The sequence below is a fragment of the Monodelphis domestica genome, chromosome 8 (genome assembly GCF_027887165.1).
Source record: "Monodelphis domestica isolate mMonDom1 chromosome 8, mMonDom1.pri, whole genome shotgun sequence".
Taxonomy (NCBI): domain Eukaryota; kingdom Metazoa; phylum Chordata; class Mammalia; order Didelphimorphia; family Didelphidae; genus Monodelphis; species Monodelphis domestica.
In genome coordinates this window covers 96679242-96703530 of record NC_077234.1, presented here as the reverse complement: position 1 = coordinate 96703530, position 24289 = coordinate 96679242, and the positions used below count along the sequence as shown (strand labels likewise).

At 39.4% G+C, this 24289-nt stretch overlaps 1 protein-coding gene across 7 annotated transcripts in view; it reads right to left on the bottom strand.

Annotated features, from left to right (window-relative positions):
- Positions 1–24289, bottom strand: part of ENOX1 (ecto-NOX disulfide-thiol exchanger 1) — a 577820-nt gene that overhangs the window by 53512 nt on the left and 500019 nt on the right. For 5 of the 7 annotated variants that reach the window (XM_056807991.1, XM_056807986.1, XM_056807989.1 and 2 more), the window contains 2 exons: positions 10460–10567; positions 3493–3549 (listed from right to left, as the gene is read on the bottom strand). In XM_056807991.1, coding sequence (XP_056663969.1) covers positions 3493–3549; positions 10460–10567 — 165 coding nt within the window. The remainder of the gene's footprint in view (positions 1–3492; positions 3550–10459; positions 10568–24289) is intronic. The other 2 variants (XM_056807990.1, XM_056807992.1) reach the window with 1 other exon arrangement.

Sequence of the window (24289 nt, the reverse complement as noted above, 5' to 3'; positions counted from 1 at the left end):
ATAGGGAAAGGGTGTAGTTTATTTAAGGGGCTATCTGAGTCAAAACTGTAGACAACTGGATTTGGTGTCAAAGCACCCGAGTCTGATTCCTGGCTATGTGACACTGAGTAAATCTCTGCAGGTCTCTAGTCCTCAGTTCCCTTATCTGTGCAATTGTGTTGGACTATATAAATCTCTAACATCCAGGGCGTCAATAATCCATGAGAATATTTGGTAGGATTTGTACCTCTTTCTGTGTTAAATATAGTGCTAAATAAAATTTGTACTCAAGAAAAATAGCAACTACTATAGCCAAAGGCATTAATTAATGTAATGAGATTCTCAAATAATTCCAGGAGTAAATAATATATTGGAATCTGGGAGCTCCTTGGGACTTGGAAAGGAGCAAGTAAATTTCGGGGATAGCTGAGTGGCTGAGTGGATTGAGAGCCAGGTCCAGAGATGGAAAGTCCTGGGTTCAAATCTGATCTCAGACACTTCCTAGCTGTGTGAGTCTGGGCAAGAGCCTTAGCCCCCATTACCTAGCTCTTACTGCTCTTCTGTCTTGGAACCAATACACGGGATTGATTCTAAGATGGACGGAAAGGGCTAAAAGAAAAAGCTAGTAAGTTTCAGGGTTGGAAATGTCTTCTAGAAGACATCCTTCAGAAGACTGACAAAACAGTTCAGGTGCACACCTGATGTGTGAGAGCCAAGCAATTTTAGAAAGCCAAAACCTAATGCCAGAAGCTAATACAGCGAGTGTTCCTGGATGGTAACCCAAAATGCCAATCTGAGTTATGCCAAGAATGGTCTACCCAGTCAGAACAGATCCACTATGTACCAGTTTCTGATGTGAATGACAGTAGCAAAAATCCATTTGTTTCACCCAATAATATTTTAAATATAGGCTTTTAGGGAGGCTAATGAGCTGTGAAAGTACCTTGCTTCAAATTGTCAATACAGATCTAAGACAGAGCTGTCTAAAATCTTCAGACAGAACAAAAATGTTATTTCAGAATTTTTTTTTCCAAATATTCCTTCAGACCTTTTATTAGAGCTACTAAGAAATGGTCCAAATACCTGACTTTTTCATTTTCCTTTCCCAACATGGCATCCTGGGTAAGAAATAGAATATGTAAAAATAGATGGAGATGAAGAAGAGAGGAGATGGAGGCTTGATTGAATAATTGATCCTTATATAATTAAGAACTATGGTAGTCACAACCAGCCCTATGTTTGAATTCCACAGGTGGGTATCTGTTTCTTCATCTGTAAAAAGGAAAGACTTGAACTAGATGCACTTCCAAGTTTCTTTTCATTCAACAACTTATGATGACAGAATATTGGTAAGAGCTGGAAGGGGTCGTTGAAGATAATCTACTTTAACCCAAGATCTGAAGAAGCTGAACGCCTTATATTTTAAAAGTAGCAGAGATAGATAGGGTCACTGCATTGAACCAGCACATGATCCTTCTCATGGTTCTCTATAAGCCATTATGTTGGAATAACAACAAAAATTAATCTGGAGGCAAAAGAACGTGGTTCATTTCCTGATCTGGTCTCTTACTAATTCTTTGGGCCTCAATTCCCTCATGTGAAAACAAGAGTAAACCAAATGATTTTACATATGTATCTTTCAATCCCTCTTTACTATTCTTCCAACTCAGGTTAAGGTTTTTCTTTAATATCACTAAAAGCCAACAAAACAAAACAATATTAAAACCACAAATATAAAATAAAATAACAACAAATAAAACCCTTACTCCATCTCCATATAAATAAGATAAGATCATAAGAGAACATTCTAGGTGTCTGGAATCATTTTAAGCAACCAAGCTGAAATGAACTGAATCTCAAGTTAATGAAAAAACCCATTGGGAATGTTTGCTGAATGAATGCCAGGAGGTTCTGAAAATTCTTGGAAAATCTTAATGGTATTACACAAATGTAAACTGGTGATTATGGTCCTAATTTTCCCAAAAGGAAAGATGGTAGATGCTGAAAATAATAAGTCAGTGAACTTGGCAGTGAATTGTGGTAAAATTCTGGAATATATTATGAAAGGGATGGTTTGTGAACTTTTAGAAAGGGAAATTGTGATTACAAAATTTCATAAAGTTTCATAAAGAACGGGCCATACCAGACATCTCCTTTTGTTTATGAAGGTTTCTAGGTTATTAATGAGGAGGTGATTGATCTTGGTTCTCTTGATATAGATTATCTACATTCTGACAAAGCATTTGATCGTCTTTCTCATGGTATCTATTCTTGTGAGCAAGGTAGGAGTGATGTGGGCTAGATGACAATACAACAAAATCTACTAAATCCAGTATTACATCGAGATGTCAGTTTGGAAGCAGTTCTTGAGCGTGCATTCCAGAGTTTGATCTTGGACCTTGTGTTGTTCAGCATTTCTGACAATGACTTGGATGAAAGCTTAGATGTGTACTTATTAAAGCAAAGTAGAGAGACATGAGACTGGTACTGGGGTCTATATTGAAAATAATTAAATAGGATGTACACAAGATGGAAAATTCCTCCTACCTGATCCAAGCTCACTCAGAAATTCTATATTTCTGGTTCTGTGCCACATAAACAAAAGTGTACAGTGTGGTTTTTGGATAAGAATAATATTAGCATATATATGCAAATGAAAGGGAAAAAAGGACAGTTCAAAGGACAAATAAATAAATATAGGTCTGTACCCTTTGTCAATAGACTATAAACTTCTTAAAATTAGGGAACCTTTCACTTTTATACCTTTAGCCCTATGGTCTAACAGGTAGTAAATTCTAAATAAATACATACTGATTGATTAAATGGTGATTATACATCCCAAATCATAAGAACTTTGAGAATAGTGATCTTACCTTTAGGAAAGTAGAAATACTAGCCCAAGGCTTCTGCCCCTTTTTCCTACCATGGACCCCTTTGTCAGTTGGTGAAGCTTTCTCAGAATAATGCATTATGCATGCATTACAAAGGAAACCAAATGTATTGAAATGTTCTCATCAAAGTTAGAAGATAAATAAATTGATGGACTTCTGTTTAAAAACACCTGCACTAGAGAAATGTAAGGTATCACGAATTGAATTGGGTATTAATGGGGAAAATGATGGTCTAAGAGGCTCTCGCTCTCTAAAATAAAGAGGGTGATAACATGTATAAACCAAGACATTTTATGGCATTAAAATGTTCCATTTCCCTTCAGCATTCTTGGAATTCTGTCGTTTATAGACATGAAAGTAAAATTCAAATTGCTTTCCTGTGATTTGAATTTGTGATATTCTGGGCTGGTAAGAAGCATTTTTCAATCTAACATTTAGGCATCTAAGGTAACAGCACGAACGCTCATCCACCAATCCCACTGTTAGACATAAGCAGCAACCTCAGGATGCCACCGATGGACAGGAACAGTATCTCCTTTGATTTGATCCATAAAATATCACATGCAAATGGGCACCCAACCAATATCAAATGACAAGTGGTAAACAAACTTGCTGTACCTACATTTGCATCCTCGTGGCTGTGGCCATTGGTCTCGGCTAATTCCTTGGCACTTTTTAACTGCAAAGTGTAAGGAGAGACATAGAACAAATAAACAAGAAGGCACATTACTCGAGAGTATGCTACACTGATGGTTAACTCTGATTTATCTGAGGTTGCATTTTATAAGGCTTCCAAAGAGAAGAAGCAGATGGGAGCCGTAATTCTAATGAGTCTTTCTGAAACCAGTTTGAAACCAACATGTTCTGAAAGTTGATTAGCTGGTCCACACATACACACGTGCACACACACACAATCGAGGACATTACTAGTTTTAGTAATAACTAGTAAATGGTTTGAAAGGCATAAAGTATAAAAAATTAGCTCTCAAGAATAATAAATGGTTTCATTTATTATTGTTATTGCTATTAACTTACATTCTGCAGTGTTTGCAAGTTGCCACTAGCTCAATGGTGTTATACTAATGATTAGTTTTGAATGATATATTTGTTTTGGGTTGTTCAAAATACCCAAGTGTTATCATACAGGACCTCCTTGAGACTGTTTCAATGCATGACATTGCTTCTCAAGGTAGAAAAGGAGGAGATCCTGTGCTTCTTTGTTGGGAGGAAGAACTAGGAAGATTTGGTCACTGATGCACTTAGAGAAAAGCTATTTTTCAAATGAGATCTTTTTGGGGGCTATCTTTTACAAAATTGTTTGTTACACTAAAATGCCCAGTTGATGCCCCCCCTCTTCTCTCCCATTGGAGAAGGCATCATTTGACAAAAAGATATATGTAAATATAAAACTATATCTTATTTATTTCTCTATAAATTCATTCTCTGGGGGTGGGCATAGAGAAGTCATTCTTCAAACAATATTTTTGTTGCTGTACATAAAATGAGATTTTTTAAAAACAGCAAACATTTGTTAACACTAGTCTTTATCCTGGAAGGCTCACAAATGATCTGGAAACCCATTAATGGGCATTTGACCCTAGCCTGAATGAAAGCAGATATTTGGGTGTAGGGAATAAGGGATGGATGGGTTGGCCATCCTTCCAGCTGTCTGCCTACATTTCCTTCTGCTTTATGCAGGTCTGTCATCTTTTATGCCCAGTATAAATGCTTCATGGTGGGAGATAAATGCTCAAAGCTTGAAAGGGGGGAAAAAAAAGAAAATGACAACAAACGCATACATATCACCACTGTGTAAGACTTAGAACATCTGCTGCTTCTGGTTACTTGTGTATTTTAACCATTCTAGTTCCCTTAAAGCAGATCCACATTCATAGTCTGAAAGTCACATCCACTTGACTGAGCAGGAGAAAGCTTTCAAAAAACATGAAGGTGACTTGGGCTGGCAGATCCCTGACCTAAACAACCTGTCTGGTAGGCTTGACTAGGTTATTGTTCAGTCATTTCAGTTGCGTCAAACTTCTTGTGACTCCATTTGGGGTCTTCTTGACAAAGATACTGGAATGGTTTGTCATTTCCTTCTCCAGTTCATTAACAGAAGAGGAATCTGAGGCAAACAGGGTTAAGTGACTTGCCCAGGGTCACACAACTACTAAGTGTCTGAGGTCAAATTTGAACTCGGGAAGATGAGCCTTCCTGACTCAAGGTCTGGCATTCTATCCATCAATGAGGGCCTTCTTACTGTTCTTCTGACAGCAGGACCCACATCCAACAGGCTCTCTCACCTTTATCAATTCAAGGCCAGCAAAAGAGAAAATGGCAAGAGTATCTTTTATTTTTTTCACAGCTCAACTCAAGCACATCCTTCTTTACAAGGTCTTTCCTGATCCCCTTAAATGCTATCACCTCTCTCCCCATTACATTTTATTTATTCTGCATATATACATATTATATACATATATACAGACATATATATTTTATGTGTGTATATATATATACACACATACATATATTTCCCCCTGTAAAGTGGAATTTCTTTGAGGACAAGGATTGTTTCCCTTCGGTCTTTGTTTCATCATGACCTAGAATAGTCCTTGGACTATTTTTTAAAAATAGATCCTGGATTTTCATTTCTCTAGGGACTTCCTGGGTAAAGAACTCCTTTTTCCAATACAGATTGGAACCTTTTCTTCAACCTAAAGAGTTTTAAGGGCAGCTGGGTGGTTCAATGGATTGAGAGTTGGGCCTGAAGACAGGAGGTCCTGGTTCAAATCTGGCCTCAGATACTTCCTAGACGTGTGACCCTGGGCAAGTCACTTAATTCCCACTGCCTAGCCCTTACCATTTTTCTGCCCTAAGACAGAAGGTAAGAGTTTAAAAAAGGGAGGGCTATAACTAGAACATACTAGAACTCTATGACTGTGAAGGAGGCATCCCCTACCACATTTACCATAGTCCAAGATCCCTTTATCTTCCTCTCAACTCCCTTTATTTTCCACTTTCCTTCTTCACCTTTGTCTCTTTCCCTAACCCCTTAAAAGACAAACCATTTGCTTAGCCCAGAGTCACCTCCATCACTATCTACAATCTTCTTCCTCATTTCCCTTCGCCCCGTCACCTTTGTTTGCTTGGGCACATCTGCTATAGTTTTCAAGAAGAAAAGAACTGTGTGGAATAACCTACCCATCCTGGCCTGCTGGCGCTTCTCTGGATCAGGTGAGAGGCTTTGCCTCAGGCTAGAGGAGCTGGCCCTCTCTGGGAAGATGGGGCTGGCCTTCTGGCTGGCATTGCTACGTGTGTGAGTGGAGAAAGAAGGCTAAGGAATAACTTGGGCGGTGGGAAGCGCCTGCTGCTACCAAGGTGGCAGGAAATCAGATACAGGAGCCCACGTGTAAGCTACACTAAGAGCTTGACGATTCAAGGGAGAGGCTGAGCCCAGAGCACATCCCCTATCTGCACCAATGCCTGGGTCAGAGCCTGCCTGCTGACCTGGTCCTTTCAATCAGGGGTCAATCTCCAACTGGTGACTATGGCTTCCAGGTGCAACAATCAATAAAACAGACCAAAACGCATCATTGCCGGCACTTCAAGCTCCATGTTTTTTTTTTTTTTTTTGTAAAAGGCTAGTTTCTTCATTAATATCATCTGCAATCATTCCTTGAGGACCCAGTGTCTAGACCAGCAAGATGAAGGGGGCTACAGAAGGACCAGAGAGGCAGGCAGTGAAGAAGCATTTATTGATGATGATGACTGTATTCAATAGTCATTCATCAGGACTTTAGGAAGCTCTGTTTATGCACTCCATTAAAGACTACACTGAATCTATTTGCATATTCATCTCCAGTTCATATTTTCTCTTGCCTCATTTTTTTTTGATGAGGAAACATTCATGGGTTATTTTATTTTATTTTTTTTTACTTTTACATAAATACCCTTGAGAGTCTGTTGTGGAGCGAGTTTGAACAGGCACCCTAGCCCCCACATTTCCGGGGGTGGGAGGGTGAGCTGGGGTTGATAGAAATGTGCCCAAGAGCCATGGGAAGCTCCAGTAATGGGGTTCCCTAGGATTTACAGGCTCCTTGAACATTTTGCCTCTTAAAAGACTCGGTTTCCTTATATGTAACATGACTAGATGGTCTCTAAGGTCATTTTTAGTTTAAAATTTTAATTATTTTTTAATTATAGTAGTAAAGCACTTAAGTAAAATTTAAGTGAAGATTAGTTAGTGAGGGGGATGAGGGCCTGTGCCTGAAGGTGTATGGCCTGGACCTCACACCACTGTACACTGAGGATTCTTTGTGGCTATCTCTGTGGCCAGCAGCCCAATGTGGTTGGACATTCTATAGCTTAGATTTATGCCTTCTTGATGCTTTTTGCTTGAAAACCACCACCCTAGATTTGATGGACAGAATAATTCTTGAATTGTTTTTTTAAGAAGAGTTCTCTACCACTAAATAAGATTTAAGTTAAAAGAATCAGCCAAAATTTGGTATGAAATCTCCAGGGCATATGAAGGAAGGATGCAGCTAGGTGGTTTAGTAGATAAGGAGCCAAGCCTGGAGATAGGAGGTCCTGGGTTCAAATGTGCCCTCAGATACTTCCCAGCTGTGTGACCCTGGGCAAGTTACTTAACTCCAATTGCCTACTCCTTTCTGATTTTCTGCCTTGGAACTATACTTAATATAGATTTGAAGATAGAAGGTAAGAGTCTAAGAACATGTATATGAAGAGAACAAGCAAGTTGCCCAAGTTCATTCATTTAGCACCTTTGTCTTTAGACTATTTTGCAAATTCAGGTCTTCGGACTTCTAGGTCAGTATTATAATATATATCAGGAAGTATCTTTTTATCAAGGGCTTGACCTTTGGAGGAGATTCTAGAGCTCTGGTAGCAATCATTAAGCTAGGGGATTTTGAAAAGGGATTTTCAGCAATCTGGTTACTTTTACTTAACCTATCTTAGTTGGAGGACTAACTCTTCTTTTTTGAACATCTTTAGCAAAATCTTGTCTTTGAACACTTGATTCCAACAATCTCCAGCATAAAGATATTCTTCTAATCTAAACCATTCATGGAGCAACTGAAGCCAATTTCCCTTTGTTCTGTTCTCTTAGAAATGGAAAACAGCTGGTCCTTAGCCTCATATACATAATGAACAACCTCTCACATACTTGAAGACCATTATGTACTTGTCCCTTCACCTTCTTTTCTCTAGTTATAATCTCCTTTACATATGTATGCATGCGAATGAATCATTTCTCTGAACTTTTCCTTAAAAACCTTATTTTCCATCATTTTAATTATTTTTGCAGCCTTGTACACACCAATCTCTTTCTAAACTCTGCATTTACTGTCTAGAAGCATTCAGGGCATCATGCCCAGCCCTAAGTACAATTTCTCCATATCTTCTTCCTGCTTTATCTTATCTAATGTATCCCAAGAGTTGGTACCATCTCCCTGACTATCTGCAAAACTCAGAATCTTTGTTAATGACTGGAGTTGAAACTCTCTAATCAAAGTGAAGAATATGGATATCCTTTGCAATCAGGAGGGAAATAAAGGCTTATTATTATTATTTTCTTTTTAGAGTAAAGAAGTCCTATAGCAACAAAAAAGTAATTAATAAGCTAATTGGGCAATTAAGGGTAACAAAACATAGCAAGAAAACCTTAAAGCTCTGTTTCCTGGATCCATTTGTTGACCCTTTATTTTTGTACAGTGCAAGAGGTACGGCTGGGATTTCAGAAGTCTAGGTTTCCAGGTCTGCCCTGTATTATGGTAGGCTAGCGTGAATTGGCTTCACTAACTCTATTTTTCACTTCTCTCTAATTCAATCACTCATCTCTACCATAGCACCCATATTAAGATAAATAGGGCCTTTGTTTTAATAAGTAACTTTCTTTCCCAGAAGTTTCCAATGGTTTTAAATGAAGCCCTCAAAAATTTCCATGAAAATTCAGAAGCACTTAATTCAAGGAGATAATGACTAGAAAATCAATTTCATTGAACCAAAACAATTCTTCAAAAAGTCATGTTTGAGGTTACCAGGATCAGATCTGGCTGGGTTCACTTTCCTTCTACTTGAACATTTCCTTCTACATTCTCTATCTTGAAAAAATTATCACTTTTTTATTTGTATAGTACTCTGTTTTTTTTTTTTAAACCCTTACCTTCCATTTTGGAATCAATACTGTGTATGGGTTCCAAGGCAGAAGAGTGGTAAGGACTAGGCAATAGGGATTAAGTGACTTGCCCAGGGTCACACCATTGGGAAGTGTCTGAGGCCAGATTTGAACCTAGGACCTCCCATCTGTAGACCTGGCTCTCAATCCACTGAGCTACCCAGATGTCCCCTGTATAGTACTCTTAAACTGAATTATATATATATATATATATATATATATATATATATATGTATACACACATATACTTGTACCTGTATGTGTGTCCCACCTTCTATAAGAATCTTTTCCTAGTTCTTCTCAATGTTAATGATTTTCCTATGAGATAATCTCCAATTTATCCTCTCTCTCTCTCTCTCTCTCTCTCTCTTTATATATATATATATATATGTATATATATATATATATGTCTTGTTTGTAAGTTTGCTTCCTCTTCATTACATTGTAAATTCTTTTAGGGAAAGGCCTATTTTTGTCTTTCTTTGTATTCTTACTGTTTAGCTCAGTGCCTGGCACTTAGTAGGTATTTAATAAATCTTTGCTGACTATATGGAACTAATCATTAATGGTTAAAATCAGTATAATAATAATAATAACCCTAAATTTGAAAAGACCCAAAAGGCTGGTCTTGCTCTGCAATTTTCTTGAGCCTAATTAAGATCCATTAGGTGTTTGGCAGTGAACAAAGATCAGTGCTGGAAATATATTTCGAGAGCTTTCCTGACTCCTAGCAGTTGTCTTCCCCTCCTTCTCCAGTCCTGGAGATGGAGGGTTCAGATTTCCCTGGGCTGCTGAGCGATCCATCTTCCCCTGCTGTAAGACAATACTTTCAAATCCACTTATCAATGTCAGGCCACACTTTAGTATCAAAGAAAGCCCGAATGGAATGATCAGATTTACTGACTTTATAGAAAAGGTTTGCTTTTCACTATGGTTAGATAAGTGCCCTGATACAAGGGGATTTTTTTTAAAATGTCACCATGAATCAGTCTTTTGTATACATGTGTCTGCAGAAATACCATAGGCTATGCTAAACTCATTTTCCTCACTATTAGGCTTAAGAGGAAACAGCTGCTTGCTCTGAAATATGTTTGCTTTCCCAATATTTTTAAAACTTTTATCAAAATGCATCTGTCTTCTGGAAGAAAACCTTCACACATCCCTGGTGTGAGTCGTCTATTGAGGTATGGCATTGAGGACAAAGGCAGAAGGCCCTGGGATTGCAAATTCCACCTAGTAAGGACAGGAGGGGGGCTGACGAGGTAGAGGCAAATTATACCCTAGATTAACTTCTGCCGATATTTGCATACACGAAGCACATAGGAGACACACACCAGTGTGTCTGAATTGACGGATAAATTAGGGTTGTCTCATTCACTTAATAGCTTACTTGTTCCTGTAGAACTTTCAATAATGCTTGTGTGTGACTCTGTTCTTCTTTTGCTTGTTCCAGCTCAGATTTTTTGTTTTTCAGCTCCTCTTGGATGGACAATAATTGCTGTGAACACAAAGGACATTTATGATTAGGGGGTCTTGAGGCCAAGGGTTTTTCAAATAGTCACCAAAGCCACTCTGTCATTAGAGAACGATTCTCTATTTTCTGTGGGTTTCCCCCTCCACTGCACAGCTCTAGAAGGGCTGCATTTCTTAATACATGGCTAAGTTATTTGTTATATTAGAGCACCAAACTCCGGGGTAGTATATCTTCCATGGAAGAACTGTCATATTCTTTTGAACAAATTCTTATTTGGAGAAACACACTCTGTAGTTTTAAAAGACCAAGGCAGATGCCGGTGGTCATAAATAATTTTAAAGGCAAAGACCTTTAATATAATTAGTCACCGGCCTAAAGACATTCCATCCTCTGTAAACTTATATTCTGAAGCCACCGTACCAAGTTTCTGGGGATGGTAAAGATCCTTCTTCCTACTCTGTTCTGACGGTGATGTCTTATATTAGATCCGCAGGACTGAAATCCAACAGCAATCAATAGATCAGCCAAGAAAATTGCTGATACAAGCCATCAAAACACTGAGTTTTGACTTGCACTGCTATTTTTAAGCAGGAACACTTCAAGTATTTCTGGGACTGAGGATGTTTGTAAACTCTGGGCTTCTCTTTACTCTCCAAACTGTTACTCATGTACAGGCAGGCTAACTGCAGCTGTCTGAAACTGAGTAGTGCCCAACTTGGTTTCATTTGGAATCATACAACTGGAGAGCTAAAAGGGCCTCAGAGGTCATCTAGTCCAACATTTTCATTTTAAAGATAAGGAAACTGAGACATCGAGAGGTTAAGTGACTTGCCCAAGGTGTCCCAGGTAGTACTAAGTTTAGCAAAGGTAATAATTGAACTTAAGTTCTCTGATTCCAGAGCTGTACCCCATATCATATACATGTCTCACTGTATCATGCTGACTCCCACTTGGAACAAAGTTATATATTAATATAAACATAAGCTAGGAAAAAACAAAGTATCTTCATGAGCTTTAAAATAAAGTCTCTTGAAAAACAACTATTTCTTTTCAGAAACAAAGGGTGAGTGGGTTGTAAAGTACAAATTCTATTTACTCATCATCAACCCCACATTAATAACATAAAAATATTCAGGCATTCACATCACGGAGTTAGCTGTCTCATACATCAAGGAGGCTTCTTCAGTTCCTCGTCAAATCTGGCTACGGAGTCATGTGGGAAAGCCTGAGCTGGCAAGGCTTGAATGATCAATGATTGTAGACACTGAATTCTTGATGTTCAAAACAAGCAATTGGAGGAAACTTTCGAAAATGTATCAGGTCAGAAAAAAAACACCATAGGAAATGCCAAGTGTTGTCACTTATATTTGACTTTTTGAACACCCAATTTTTAAAAAAAATGTGTTTTTCTTTTGGTAATATTTTATTCTTTCCCAATTACATGTGAAAACAATTTTTGGAATTCGCTTTCTAACATTTTGAGTTCCAAATTCTCTCCCTCTCTTCCCCTTCCTTATCCCTTTGTTGAGACTTTAAGCAATTTGATATTGATTATATATGTTCTATGACACAAAACACATTTCCATTTTCATCACATTGTAGAAGACACATTTTTAAAATATTAGATAGTTTAATATTATCTAGTCTGTTCCATGTTGCTTCAGTTAATTTGCCTACCAAAAAAATGAAGCAAAGTTAATTAAATATGCACCCACACAATTTCTCTTAAAAGGTTCAAAATTTTAGAAGTGGAAAGCATCTTGGGGATCCTCATGTGATTTGTTCATATAACATTCAATTAAAATACAGAGTCCAGAAAGTTTATACAGTACTTTGACATTGAGACAAGAGGCTACAAATGATGAATAGTCAACCAATAGGGCAAGATACTTTTCCTTTCCTCTGTTTCTTCATGCTTCCCAGAACCAGTTTGAGGGAGTTTGAATACCCGGCTTAGCAAATACAAGGTAAGTTTTCAGTTCATTGGATCCTTATAAAAACAGGGTTTGAATTGCTGTCAAAAAATTAACTAATTGAAGGGTGAGAAATTGTATCTTCAAGCTGAATATCCTTGAATCCAATGGGTAATTCACAATAGTATCAAACAATGAGAATGAAGTACCATGAAAGCTTATGAAGAAAGGGAGTTTCTTACACAGTAATAATCGTATTCACTGTGCTTAGCACAAGGTCAGACACAAAACAGGCTCTCAAAAATACTTATTGATTGACTGAATTCATAAAAATTTGATGGCCTGATTGAGGTCTAAATTATATTTTTTAAACCCCTCTGTCCTTGTTAATGCACAAATACAAGGAAGATCAGTGATTGGATAGAGCAGGAATCTGTGATTGTCTCAGCTTGGAGAATGCAGGTATGAGAATTCCTTCCACCCTCGTACAAGTCTGAGGTAGTTGCTGTGGAGCCCAGAGAGAATAAGTGATTTATCCAGGATTACAAAGCTAGGATGTATCCACAATGAAGTTTGAACCCATGTCTTCCTGACTTCAAGGCCAGAACTGGAATAGCTGTGCCAGGTTGTCTCTACAACCTTTGTCCTATTAGAAGCATAAAAGGGAGCTCAGAAACAATGTGGATTCAAACCCCACTACTGACATTTGCTACTTGAGTAACTCAGGGCAAGCCTGTAAAATGAGGGGGTTGGGCTGGATGACCTCTGTGGGTCTTTCTAGCTTTAGATCTGGAATCCCATTAACTAAGTGACATGAGGAAGTTGGGGACCTTTAACTTCAGGACCTCAGTCACTAGAGTCAGGTGCTTTGACCGAAAATGGCTTTTCAGCTGTGTTTGGTGTATGTTGGGAATGTCTCAAGCAGCACGAGCATTCGACATGATGAAGTTCTAAAATGCCGCCCTGGAATATCTGGGAACACGTGCTAGGCACAGCTTAATTTATTTATTTGCTGCTTCCTGGATCTTCTCTCCCAGTTCAGTGGGTGAAGGAGCTGGCTGGGGAACTCGTTAGTGATGATAGGAGATCTAAGAAGGGGGAGGATAGCCTCTTGTGTTATCATTTTTATCTAGCTATCCAGGTTTACAAAAAACTTTCCTTGAAACCATACTGTGAGGTTGGAAATGCAAATGTATCGACCATTTTATAGGTCAGCATGCAGGTCTAGGGCCAATTGAACCCAATCTACCTTAGGTCTGACTATTACATCATGTTTAATATCCTTTATCCAGCTCTATTAATTCAATTATGTCACTGCCTGGATTGTGGCTAAAGGATGAATGGGATGACCTCAGTGTGGTTACAATGATGTCAGTGCTACACAGTATATTTATGGCTAGTTCCCTAAAATGGTAGAAACTACAAGATCTCTTTGCAGGTCAAATGAATTAAGGGACCCTTGGGAACTGCGCAGTGGATACCACCTCCAGGGGCTTCAGATGTTGGGATTACACACAGCTGGGCATAAATCTTGGGTTTTCCTATTACTCTGAGGGGATTGATCCAAAGTCCCAAAAGGAAAGCAAAAACACTGCCCTGGAGGCACATAATTTGGTGACTATTATTTCTGCAAAATGAGTAGATGTAAAGGAAGATAGCTATTCCATTTGAACTCTTTTTGCTTCACTTGGGATGAAATGAAGAAGTTGTTATTGTCTTTTTTAACCTAGAAGAAAGCACTGTATTTGTGAGCAAGGTCATGAAAATCCATTCAGTTAAGTTAGTGTTTTGTCATCCCTTTCCTGTTCCCTACCCCCAAAAGAAGCAATACTATTAATGATTAAAAAACCATCTACCATCTGGAACATCTCTGCATTCAATCCCATTAATGGCTGCTAATTTATTTGTGTAGCAAAAGCTCATGAATTTAGTATTTGTATATTCCAAAAAGGGTCTGAGTCAAGGAGCCTCATTTTCCATTCATCCAGATAATCTAGGAAAACAGTGGGAAACTCAAAACCTGGTTAATGGAAAGTCCCTGCCTTTGGTTCTGGGCCCCTTTGCATTTGAAATGCAGGAAGCTTTCCAGTTCTTGGGGATCTTTTTTTTTCTTTAGGGGAGGTGGGGTTGAGTTGTCAGATACTAAAGTGCTTCGAATGACAAAGGTTCATGGGCAGTGAGAGCAATGAGAGCTCATTTCGGTTGACTGCCTTGCTATATTGGCTGACTGCAGTGTGGTTTCAATTTAACATTTGAGAATACAGCCTTAAACAGATGCCGCATTACATTTTGGGTGGTTTCAAATGAGTGGGTACCAATTAGATAATTATCCATATGTCAATCAAGATATAAACGCTCTGGTGGTCAATAAACAGGTAAATAAAATAGCAGACCTGACACATCGTGATTTTTCCAGGCCATAGATTTAATGGGAGCATTCAGCAATGCTCTTTGGGGAGACAGAGTCAGATGGGTAATGGGCCTTTCTCTTTTATGAATGCAAAATGCATTTCATGTGCTGTTTGAAAACCTAGTGTAATAGGGCTAGGTTTATTTTTTTTCCCATTTTTTCCAGATGGGAAAAGCCTAGACACTCACAGAGGTTAGGCAACCCAACCATGGTCACCCTCCCAGGGAGTGAGCTTCCACCTCCACCACCCAAGTTTCCTGCTTCTACTTTTAGTCAGTGCTGGAGCAGACAAACTGTACTGTCAATTTGAAATGGAAATCAGGGCATGGCAAGCTCAAGGTCCTCAGAGCAGCAGCATCTACCTGGGTATTCATCATTTTCAATGACTACCCAGGCTGCTGGAAGCACGCTTTTCATGTAGACGTTGTGAGCCGTGTGGGCGATTTCACTTTCCTGCGAGAACGTCAACCCCTTCATTTTCTTTTTTTCCTTTAATTTCATATTTTCATTCTAAACACTGTGTTACCAGGGTGAGGCTTTTATCTATCCAACAGATTAGAGAGGGTTACATTTCATGAAGGTCAGACCCAGCAGTGCAAATTCTTACTGTTTGAAATATGTCAGCTCCATTTCCTCACAAGAAATCAGTGAGGCTACCCTGGCTCAGGTGCCCCTGGTAGGATTTGAGGAGACAGGATTTCCTTTTTCCTCCTCTCCTCCTTCATGTGAGTATCTACAGCGTATGTAGCATTGGGCGAACTGAAGAGGTCTTAGGGAGGACCCTTTCTCTTAAGAAGCTTAAAATCTCATTGAAGATATTGTCATTAATGAACTCTTCATGGTGTCTTTGATACTGGAGTTACTGTTATTTCTCCAAAGCTCTCAATGATGCTCTAAGAGCTATACAAAATCATTGCAATTTCCTGAGGTTTAGTTCTGGGGAACAACATGTCCTTGTTAGAACTGGCTTAAAAAAATCTGTTACATGAAATAACAATGGGACAATATATATTTGCATGTATACATGTAAAATATACGTTTATATAAAATATCCCTTTGTTGCATAGACATGTATATACATACATGCATACACACATATCTATACACATGACTAAATCTAGAGGCAACTAATTGGCATAGTGGATGTAGAGCTGGGCATGGAGTCAGGAAGTTATTGTGTTAGTCATTTTTTCAGTCATATCCGATATGTTGTGACCCTTTTTTTAGGCATTTTCTTGGCAAAGATATTAGAGTAGTTTGCCATTTCATTTTCCAGTTCATTTTACAAGTGAGGAAACTGAGGCAAACAGGGTTAAATGACTTCTCCAGAGTTACACAGCTAGTAAGTGTCTGAGGTTGCTTTGAATTCAGGTCTTTCTGACTCCAAGGCCAGTGCTCTATCCACTTTGTCACCTAGCTACCCTTGGAGTCTTGAAGACCTGAGTTCAAAGCCAACCTCAGACTCTTAATTAGCTATGTGACCTTGGACAAATCACTCAACCTGTTTATTTCAGTTTCCTCAACTGTAAAATGGGAATAATAACATCTCTCTCCTAAGGTTGTTGTGACGACTAAATGAGATACCTGTAAAGTGTTTAGCATAATGTCTAGCATATAGAGGGATCTTAATAAATGCTTATTCTTTTCCTGAGAATGTTTTATCCTAAGCTGTTTCAATTACTCAACAAGCATTTATGAAGTATCTCATCATTTAAGGCATTTTGGTAGGCAATGAAATACAAACATAAAAAAAGAGAAGTTTCTGCCCTGAATGAGATTATATTCTATTGGAAATAAGAAAATAATATCACACATGAGCAAATATAAAAGAAGCACAAAGCAAATGCAAAATGATAGGGGGTAAGGAATGGCTCTAATAACTTTGGGAATCAAGAAAGGGTTCAAGAAAGAACAAGTCCAGACACCAAATCATATTATAAAGCAGGAATCATCAAAAGCATTCAGTGTCAGTTAGAAAAAAGAAAAGTAGATCATTGGAGCAGATGAGACAAGGGAGAATCAGAAATAATGAATTCAACAATCCCATTTTTGGTCAATCTGACTATAAATTATCTAGGAAAGAACTCCTTATCTGATAAGAAGTGCTGGAAAAATTAGAAAGTAATTCAACAGATTAGGCTTAGACTAACACATTATATACTATGTTTTATAGTAGATTCAAAATCATAATATGATTTGTAAATTAGAAGAGAAGCAAGTCATATAACTCATAGATTTGGGTAAAAGATGAATCCTGTACCAAATGGGGGACAGAGATGATACTAAAAGATAAAATAGATAGTTTTGATTACTTGAAATGGAAAAAACTTTTGTAATATAAAATGAACACCTCTAGAATAACAAAAGAAGTAGTAAAATAGGAAGGAGAAAAACCTCATGTAGGAAGTGATATGACAGCTGGGTTCTGAAAGAGGCAGTGTATTTTAGAAGTCAAGGTGAGAAGGAAGGGCATTCCAGGCATGGAGGAAAGTCTGGAAAAAGCAAGGCTGGAGTCAAATAGTGATCAGCTTCAAATACCATCCTGAAGAGATTGTTTTCTGTTCTAGAGGCAATGGGGAGTCATTGTGGTTTCTTAAACAGGAGAGTTATGTGAAATATCAATTTGGCAGCAGAGCCAAAGATACTTCCTTTTTTGTTCAGTTTATTTAAATACTGTTATGCACTCTACATTAGTCCAAATTCTTTCACACATACTGGTGTACATGTGCCTTGTTTTTCCTCCTTTTTCTTGGTAGCAGAGATACTCTACTAACCATCAATTCTCTTTTAACCATATTAATATAAATGTAAGATCTTAAAGCTATAAGAAGCCTTAGAGTTCATCTGCTCTAGCTTTCTCACTTTACAAATGGGGAAACTGAGGTCTAGGGAATTTAAATCATTTTTCCAAAGGCATACAGCTAGTCAATGGCAGAACTAGACTAGAATCCCAGGTCTTTTTATTTCCCAGTTCAGTACTCTTTTTACTAATGTAACAAGATCGTGTCTAATTATAAACAGAAAAAACTCATGTGTTAAAGAACAAGGTGAACATGGAGTTGGCTTGCCACACGAACCAAGGGGTGTGAACTTGATAGACTCATGTGCTTACAACACAGAGGGCAGGCTCTAATCAGAGTAAGAGAAATTTTTGGTACTGATGCTTAATATACCCCAGAGACCTTGGAGAATGGGGGCAGAGTTCCAACTGTCTCATGGTTATCATTATTTGACTTTAGAAAAAAATTCCTCCCTGAAATGTATTATAATTTGAATGCTGAGTTGAACTAATTTGAACTGTTCATCATAGGATCATAGAATTATAGATTTAGAGATGGGAGGAACTGTTGTGGAAGTCATAGAGTCTAACCCTTCCTCTATTTACTTTTCTATTTACTTTTTTCTATTTCTTATTTCTTTTTATTTATTTCTATTCTATTCTATTCTATATTCTATACTTGTTTCTATTCTATTTACTTTTTAAAAAAACTCCTTAACTTTATTTTTTCAGAGAAAGAAATTGTTACCCCAAAAGGTTAAGTCCTTGTCACATAAGTAATTAGTGACAGAACCATTGTAATTGGAACTGGGATTTGAATCCAGGTTCTCTGCCTTTAGTTCTAGCATTCCTTCTAGTGCCCCACAAGAGCAGGATGACTGTTTGGAACCTATCTGTACTGAAAACTGCATTCACTTTCCCAAGGGGTTGGGGTTGGGGAATGCCATCTGTATCACAGTGCCTTTGCTCAAGTCCTACTCCAATGCCTCATCTAATCAATGAAGTGACCCTGGGTTCTCTAAGGTATTGTTAATGGATAACAAACTATGGCTGGTTCTAACAAGCTAGAAGGCTCTGAATATGGGGCTAGGAACAAACTGATCAGATGTTTGTCCTCTGGGAAGCCGTGTTGGTTAGTCTGGAGAGATTCAGCAGGTTGGGCCACGAGGAGGTAAAAGTTTTTGGTCGCTGCAAGTGTTGAGCATGGCTGAGGGTGTATCCACAGTAATGAAATCAGGCCCCCTGCAAGTCTGGCCATATGTTATAGTGAGGAGGCCTCTGGTACCGCTGCTGTATCGATTCTGAGGCTTCATTCTCTGGGCCATGCAATGCCTCACACGTGGAGCCCTCTAGGGAAAAGCTGTCTCTGCAGAGGAACTAGACCATTCAGATAACTGATAATAGGAACACTGGATAACAAAAATGAAATTGTGTTTAGGGACTAATATCCTATTATCCTGGGCCTTACATATTTAATTTCTTTGATCTTTCCTCATAAATCAATTCTTCCAGGCCCTTAATCTCATCAATAGTTTTTCTGATATTGAGTTTTAAATGCCATTCTCATTGCTAGGCAGAAAGGCAATCTTCTTCCTCTGATGGGATTCAGCTTTTACTTACAGTGGGGGGGGGGAAGGGGGAGCAGAGTACTACCTGAGCCACTGACACTGTTTTCAAGAATTTCATTTTCTGGCTTTGGGGCTTCTTAACAGGTAGCTCTGATACATGGTCATGGGATATAGGCTAAATCCCTCTAAGATGGGGAGGGCTCTGCTGTCAGGCTTTCAATGGTCTATTTTAGTCCATCAACAATCGTTTACTAAGTACTTACTGATAACAAGACTAAAATGGGGTGGCCTCATTTTGATCTTTAACCTATACTTGTTCATTTAAAAGTAAAATAAAATAAAAGTGATATTAAAGAGAGACAGACAGACAGACAGACAGAGAGATGGAGAGAGTCAGAGAGAGAGAGAAAGAGAGAGAGACAGAGACAGAGAGAGAGAGACAGAGTCAGAGACAGAGAGAGACAGAGAGAGAGTGAGAGAGAGAGACAGAGAGAGACAGAGAGAGAGAGAGAGAGACAGAGAGAGAGAGAAAGTCAAAGAGACAAAGAAAGACAGACAGACAGACAGACAGAGAAGTAAGTCTCCTGGGACAAGGTGACATCATCACAAGAGGACACAGAGTGTTAGAGGTCCTACAGCTTTGGAGCTGGCAGCTATCCATCTGTGTAGGTTCCTTACATGGAGGCTCTTCAGATAGGTGTGTACATGCTCACTTTCTCCATTCTGATGATGTGGCTGTTTGTGGATAGTGTGTCCAAAGTTTACTGCAAGAGGATTGTTCTCTTGTAAATCTTATCCTGCTATCCTAGTCAGTACCTTTGCTCTGAGCTAATTGATTTCTCTGGCTAACTATTAAAGGGAAATCCACTAGTGGGGGCTTGTGGACTGAAGATGTTTTCCTGGGGTGGGGGAAGGGGGCTTGCCCTGCAAGTTGGGAGATGCTTTGGACTTCTTTTCTTACTTTATTTAGGGATGCAACTAACACCATCTCCCTCAGTAATTCATGATTTTTAACTAGTGAACAAGAGGACACTTGGTTAATTGAACCTCATTAAGGAAACAGAAAGGGACAGAGAGACAGAGACAGACAGAAAGAGAAAGAGAAAGAGAGGGAGACATTTACTGAAGACTCAAAAGCATATCAACAGAAGGAAATTCCTGACTCAATGTGAAAATCCATCATAATGTTTCTATGAAATTGTGGCGCACAAGGACTGCTGCCATGAAGTGATCTCTTCTGGGTGATTTTCGAGGTGAGGATGCTCAGATTTCTTAGTGCCAAACCAAACAGGGAAAGAGAGAAGGAAAATTGACTATACTGTCTCTGCTTGTTATAGGAAGAGTCAAGAGCTAATTGTGCAAAGAGCTGCTGCCAGGCTTAGATGTTCCTCAAGCATAGGTCTAACCATGTCACTTCACAGCTCAAGAACCTCCAGTGGCTTCTTATGCCTCCAGGGCACAAAAGACATTCTCCATTTTATCCTTCAAAATCTGGCTCCTGCCTACTTTTCCAGACTTTCCTGAACATTCAGCCCAATGGGTATACTTACTATACACTTAAATAATATTCAACTTCCCATTACTATGCCTTTGAATAGGCTGTGTCTCCTCTTCCTGGAAAGAACTTTTTCTTGCTCTTAGAATCTCTGCCTTCTTCTAAGGTCACATAAAATCTCCTGTTGTGGGGACAGCTAGCTGACTCAGTGGATTGAGAGCCAGGTCCAGAGATTGGAGGTCCTGGGTTCAAATCTGGTCCCAGACACTTCCTAGCTCTGTGACCCTGGACAAGTCACTTGACCCCCATTGCCTAATCCTTAGCACTCTTCTGCCTTGGAACCAATACACAATACTGATTCCAACATGGAAGATAAGGGTTAAAAAAAAAATCTGCTGTTCCATTGTTTTAGTGGTGTCCAACTCTTTGTGACCCCATTTGCGGTTTTCTCAGCAAAAAATGGTTTGCCCTTTTCTTCTCCAGCTCATTTTATAGGTGAGGAAACTGAGGCAAACAGGATGAAGTGACTTGCCCAAGGTTACATACATAGAAGTGTCTGAGGCTGGGTTTGAACTCAAGTTTTCTGGATAACAGGCTGAGCACTCTATGCTACAGAAAGGTTTTTCTGATTTCTATGGTTGCCAGTATCTTTTCTCTCCCCCAATGTTTTCATAATTAGAATCACATTTAAAGCTGAAAGAGACCTTACAGGTCATTAGATCCAAAGCTTTCATTTCACAATGGGTAAAAATGGAGATTAAGAGAGGGATTTGTTCAAGGTCACACAGAAAACAAGTGGCAAAGCTGAGAAAAGAACCCAGATCCAGCAACTCCAGATTCACTCATCTTCCCTTTTCTGCGTAACATGTTGTTTTCCCCAATAGAAGGTAAATTCCTTGAGGGTAGGAACTATTTTGTTCCTGATTTCTGTATCCATAGTGCCCAGCAGAGTGCCTGGCACATGCTTAATAAATACTTGTTAAAAAGAAGGTCTGAGAAGGAAAAAGATTCCAGGGCCATCTGGAAGACCTGAGCATTGCACGTCTGCTGTCTATTGGGGCCTCATGCAATTATCTTCTTTCTAGCTACACTTTGGAACCTATTTGTAAGCACATCATGAGGTCTGGAGGCAATGTCATGCCTTTATAGCCTGCGCTCTTAGCTCTTACAGGCAGTGGCAGTGCCAGTCCTTTACAAAAATATATCTTGAGTTTTAAATCAAGGAAGCTCAACCCTCTGTTAGCAATAGGAAAATTTTTCATAGCTCACGTTTCAGACACCTATTGTTCTGGCTGAAGCTAAAAGGAGAGGGAATCAGTTATTAAATCTCTCTCAACCTCATTCCAAGTATCAGGCAAGTAACCTATTGTCACTGGATAATTAAGAAATGGCTAATGATGGCTAAATGTGCAAGTTCTTAACTTTTGCCTTTACCAATGATTTTCATAGGATACTCTCTCTACGTAAACTTTCTTTTTTGTGGTTCAAAGATATCAAATATTCTGGTTAAGAGACGAGATTAGATTGATATTCAATGAAGAGATGGCCGCTTTTCCAACAACTAGCAGGCGATAAACACTAAAACTATGGTGAACACAATTGAACCTTTTTCATTCAGGGGTACTTGGGGTCTTTCAGTATATCACAGCCCTAATTATAGACATGATTTCTAGGATCAGAGATCTGGCCTTAGAAATCACCTATTCCAATCCCCTTATTTAACAGATGAAGAAATTGAGACCCAGAGAGTTTACACGTGAAACTTTTAGAAAGTCACATGAAGGGACTTCCGGTTAAGATGGCGGCTTAGAGAAAGCTGAAGTTCAGATCTCCGGAAAACCCTTCCCGACCGATCTCAAACTAGAAGCTCCTAAGGCGCCGAAATTCAAAACGATCAACAGCACAGACCCTGGGAACCCTCCTCCTGGACCTGGACCCGGTTCAAAAGGTACGGCTCCCCTTAAAAGCCAGAACCCGAGATCCCTCGGACCTCAGGGGTAGGAGCGCAGAGTCCAAGGCTCCCGGAAGCGGCAGCCGCGCCGGGCTCAGAGAGCAGGGTCTGAGGAACAACAACCCTCAGGGTCTTCTACCCAAGTCCCAGTCCGGGTGAAAGTTACTGCCTGGGGCTTCCGCTGCAGAGAGCTGGTCGGTCCGGGTAAAAGTTACTGCCTGGGGCCTCCGCTGCAAAGAGCTGGTCGGTCCAGGTGAAAGTTACTGCCTGGGGCCTCCGCTGCAGAGAGCTGGTCAAAACAACAGCAACCCTCAGGGCGGGCAAGACAGCCTCACGGGCTGGATCCTGCTATCCAAGTCTCAGTGAAAGTCTGTGCTCTCGGAGCTTGGGGAAGCGGCAGCCCATCCCCCCGCAGGCCGACGAAACAGCCTCACGGCCAGGGATTCTGAAGGCAACTTCCGGAAATCGAGCCAGGGGGAGAGTGTGGCCTCGTGGTCCGACCCTTCCATTCCAGTTCCAGTGAGGCATATTCAGTTTAACCCAGGGAACGCTCATAGAACCAACATCTGCCCAGGACTAAAGCCTCTGATCACCAGACAAAGACAAGAAAAGCCAATCCTCCACGTTCAGAGATGACAAACTCCACAGAAGCACAGAAGCCCCAAAATACCAAGAAAAATAAGAAGAAAGGGGCGACTCTGGACACATTCTATGGAGCCAAAATACAAAATACAGAGCAGATAGAAGAAGATATACAAGAAAATTCTCCAAAATCTTCCAAAGGAAATAGAAACTCTCCACAAACCCATGAAGAATTTGAATCAGAAAGGACCAAAAAGATGGAAGCCCTCTGGGAGGAAAAGTGGGAAATGATGCAAAAGAAATTCACGCATCTACAAAACCAGTTTGACCAAACTGTAAAAGAAAACCAGGCTTTAAAGCAAGAACTAATAAAGCAAAGCCAAAACACCAAGAAATTAGAAGAGAACATAAAATATCTCACCGACAAGGTGATAGATCTGGAAAACAGGGGGAGAAGAGAAAATTTAAGAATAATTGGACTCCCAGAAAAGCCAGAAATAAACACCAAACTGGACATGGTGATACAAGATATAATCAAAGAAAATTGCCCAGAGATTCTAGAACAAGGGGGCAATACAGCCACTGACAGAGCTCACAGAACACCTTTTACACTAAACCCCCAAAAGACAACTCCCAGGAATGTAATTGCCAAATTCCAAAGCTATCAAACAAAAGAAAAAATCCTACAGGAAGCCAGAAAAAGACAATTTAGATATAAAGGAATGCCAATCAGGGTCACACAAGACCTTGCAAGTTCTACGCTGAATGATCGTAAGGCATGGAACATGATCTTCAGAAAGGCAAGAGAGCTGGGTCTCCAACCAAGAATCAGCTACCCAGCAAAACTGACTATATACTTCCAAGGGAAAGTATGGGCATTCAACAAAATAGAAGACTTCCAACTTTTTGCAAAGAAAAGACCAGAGCTCTGTGGAAAGTTTGATACCGAAAATCAAAGAGCAAGGAATACCTGAAAAGGTAAATATTAAGGAAAGGGGAAAAATGTTATCTTCTTTTACTCAAACTCTCTTCTATAAGGACTACATTT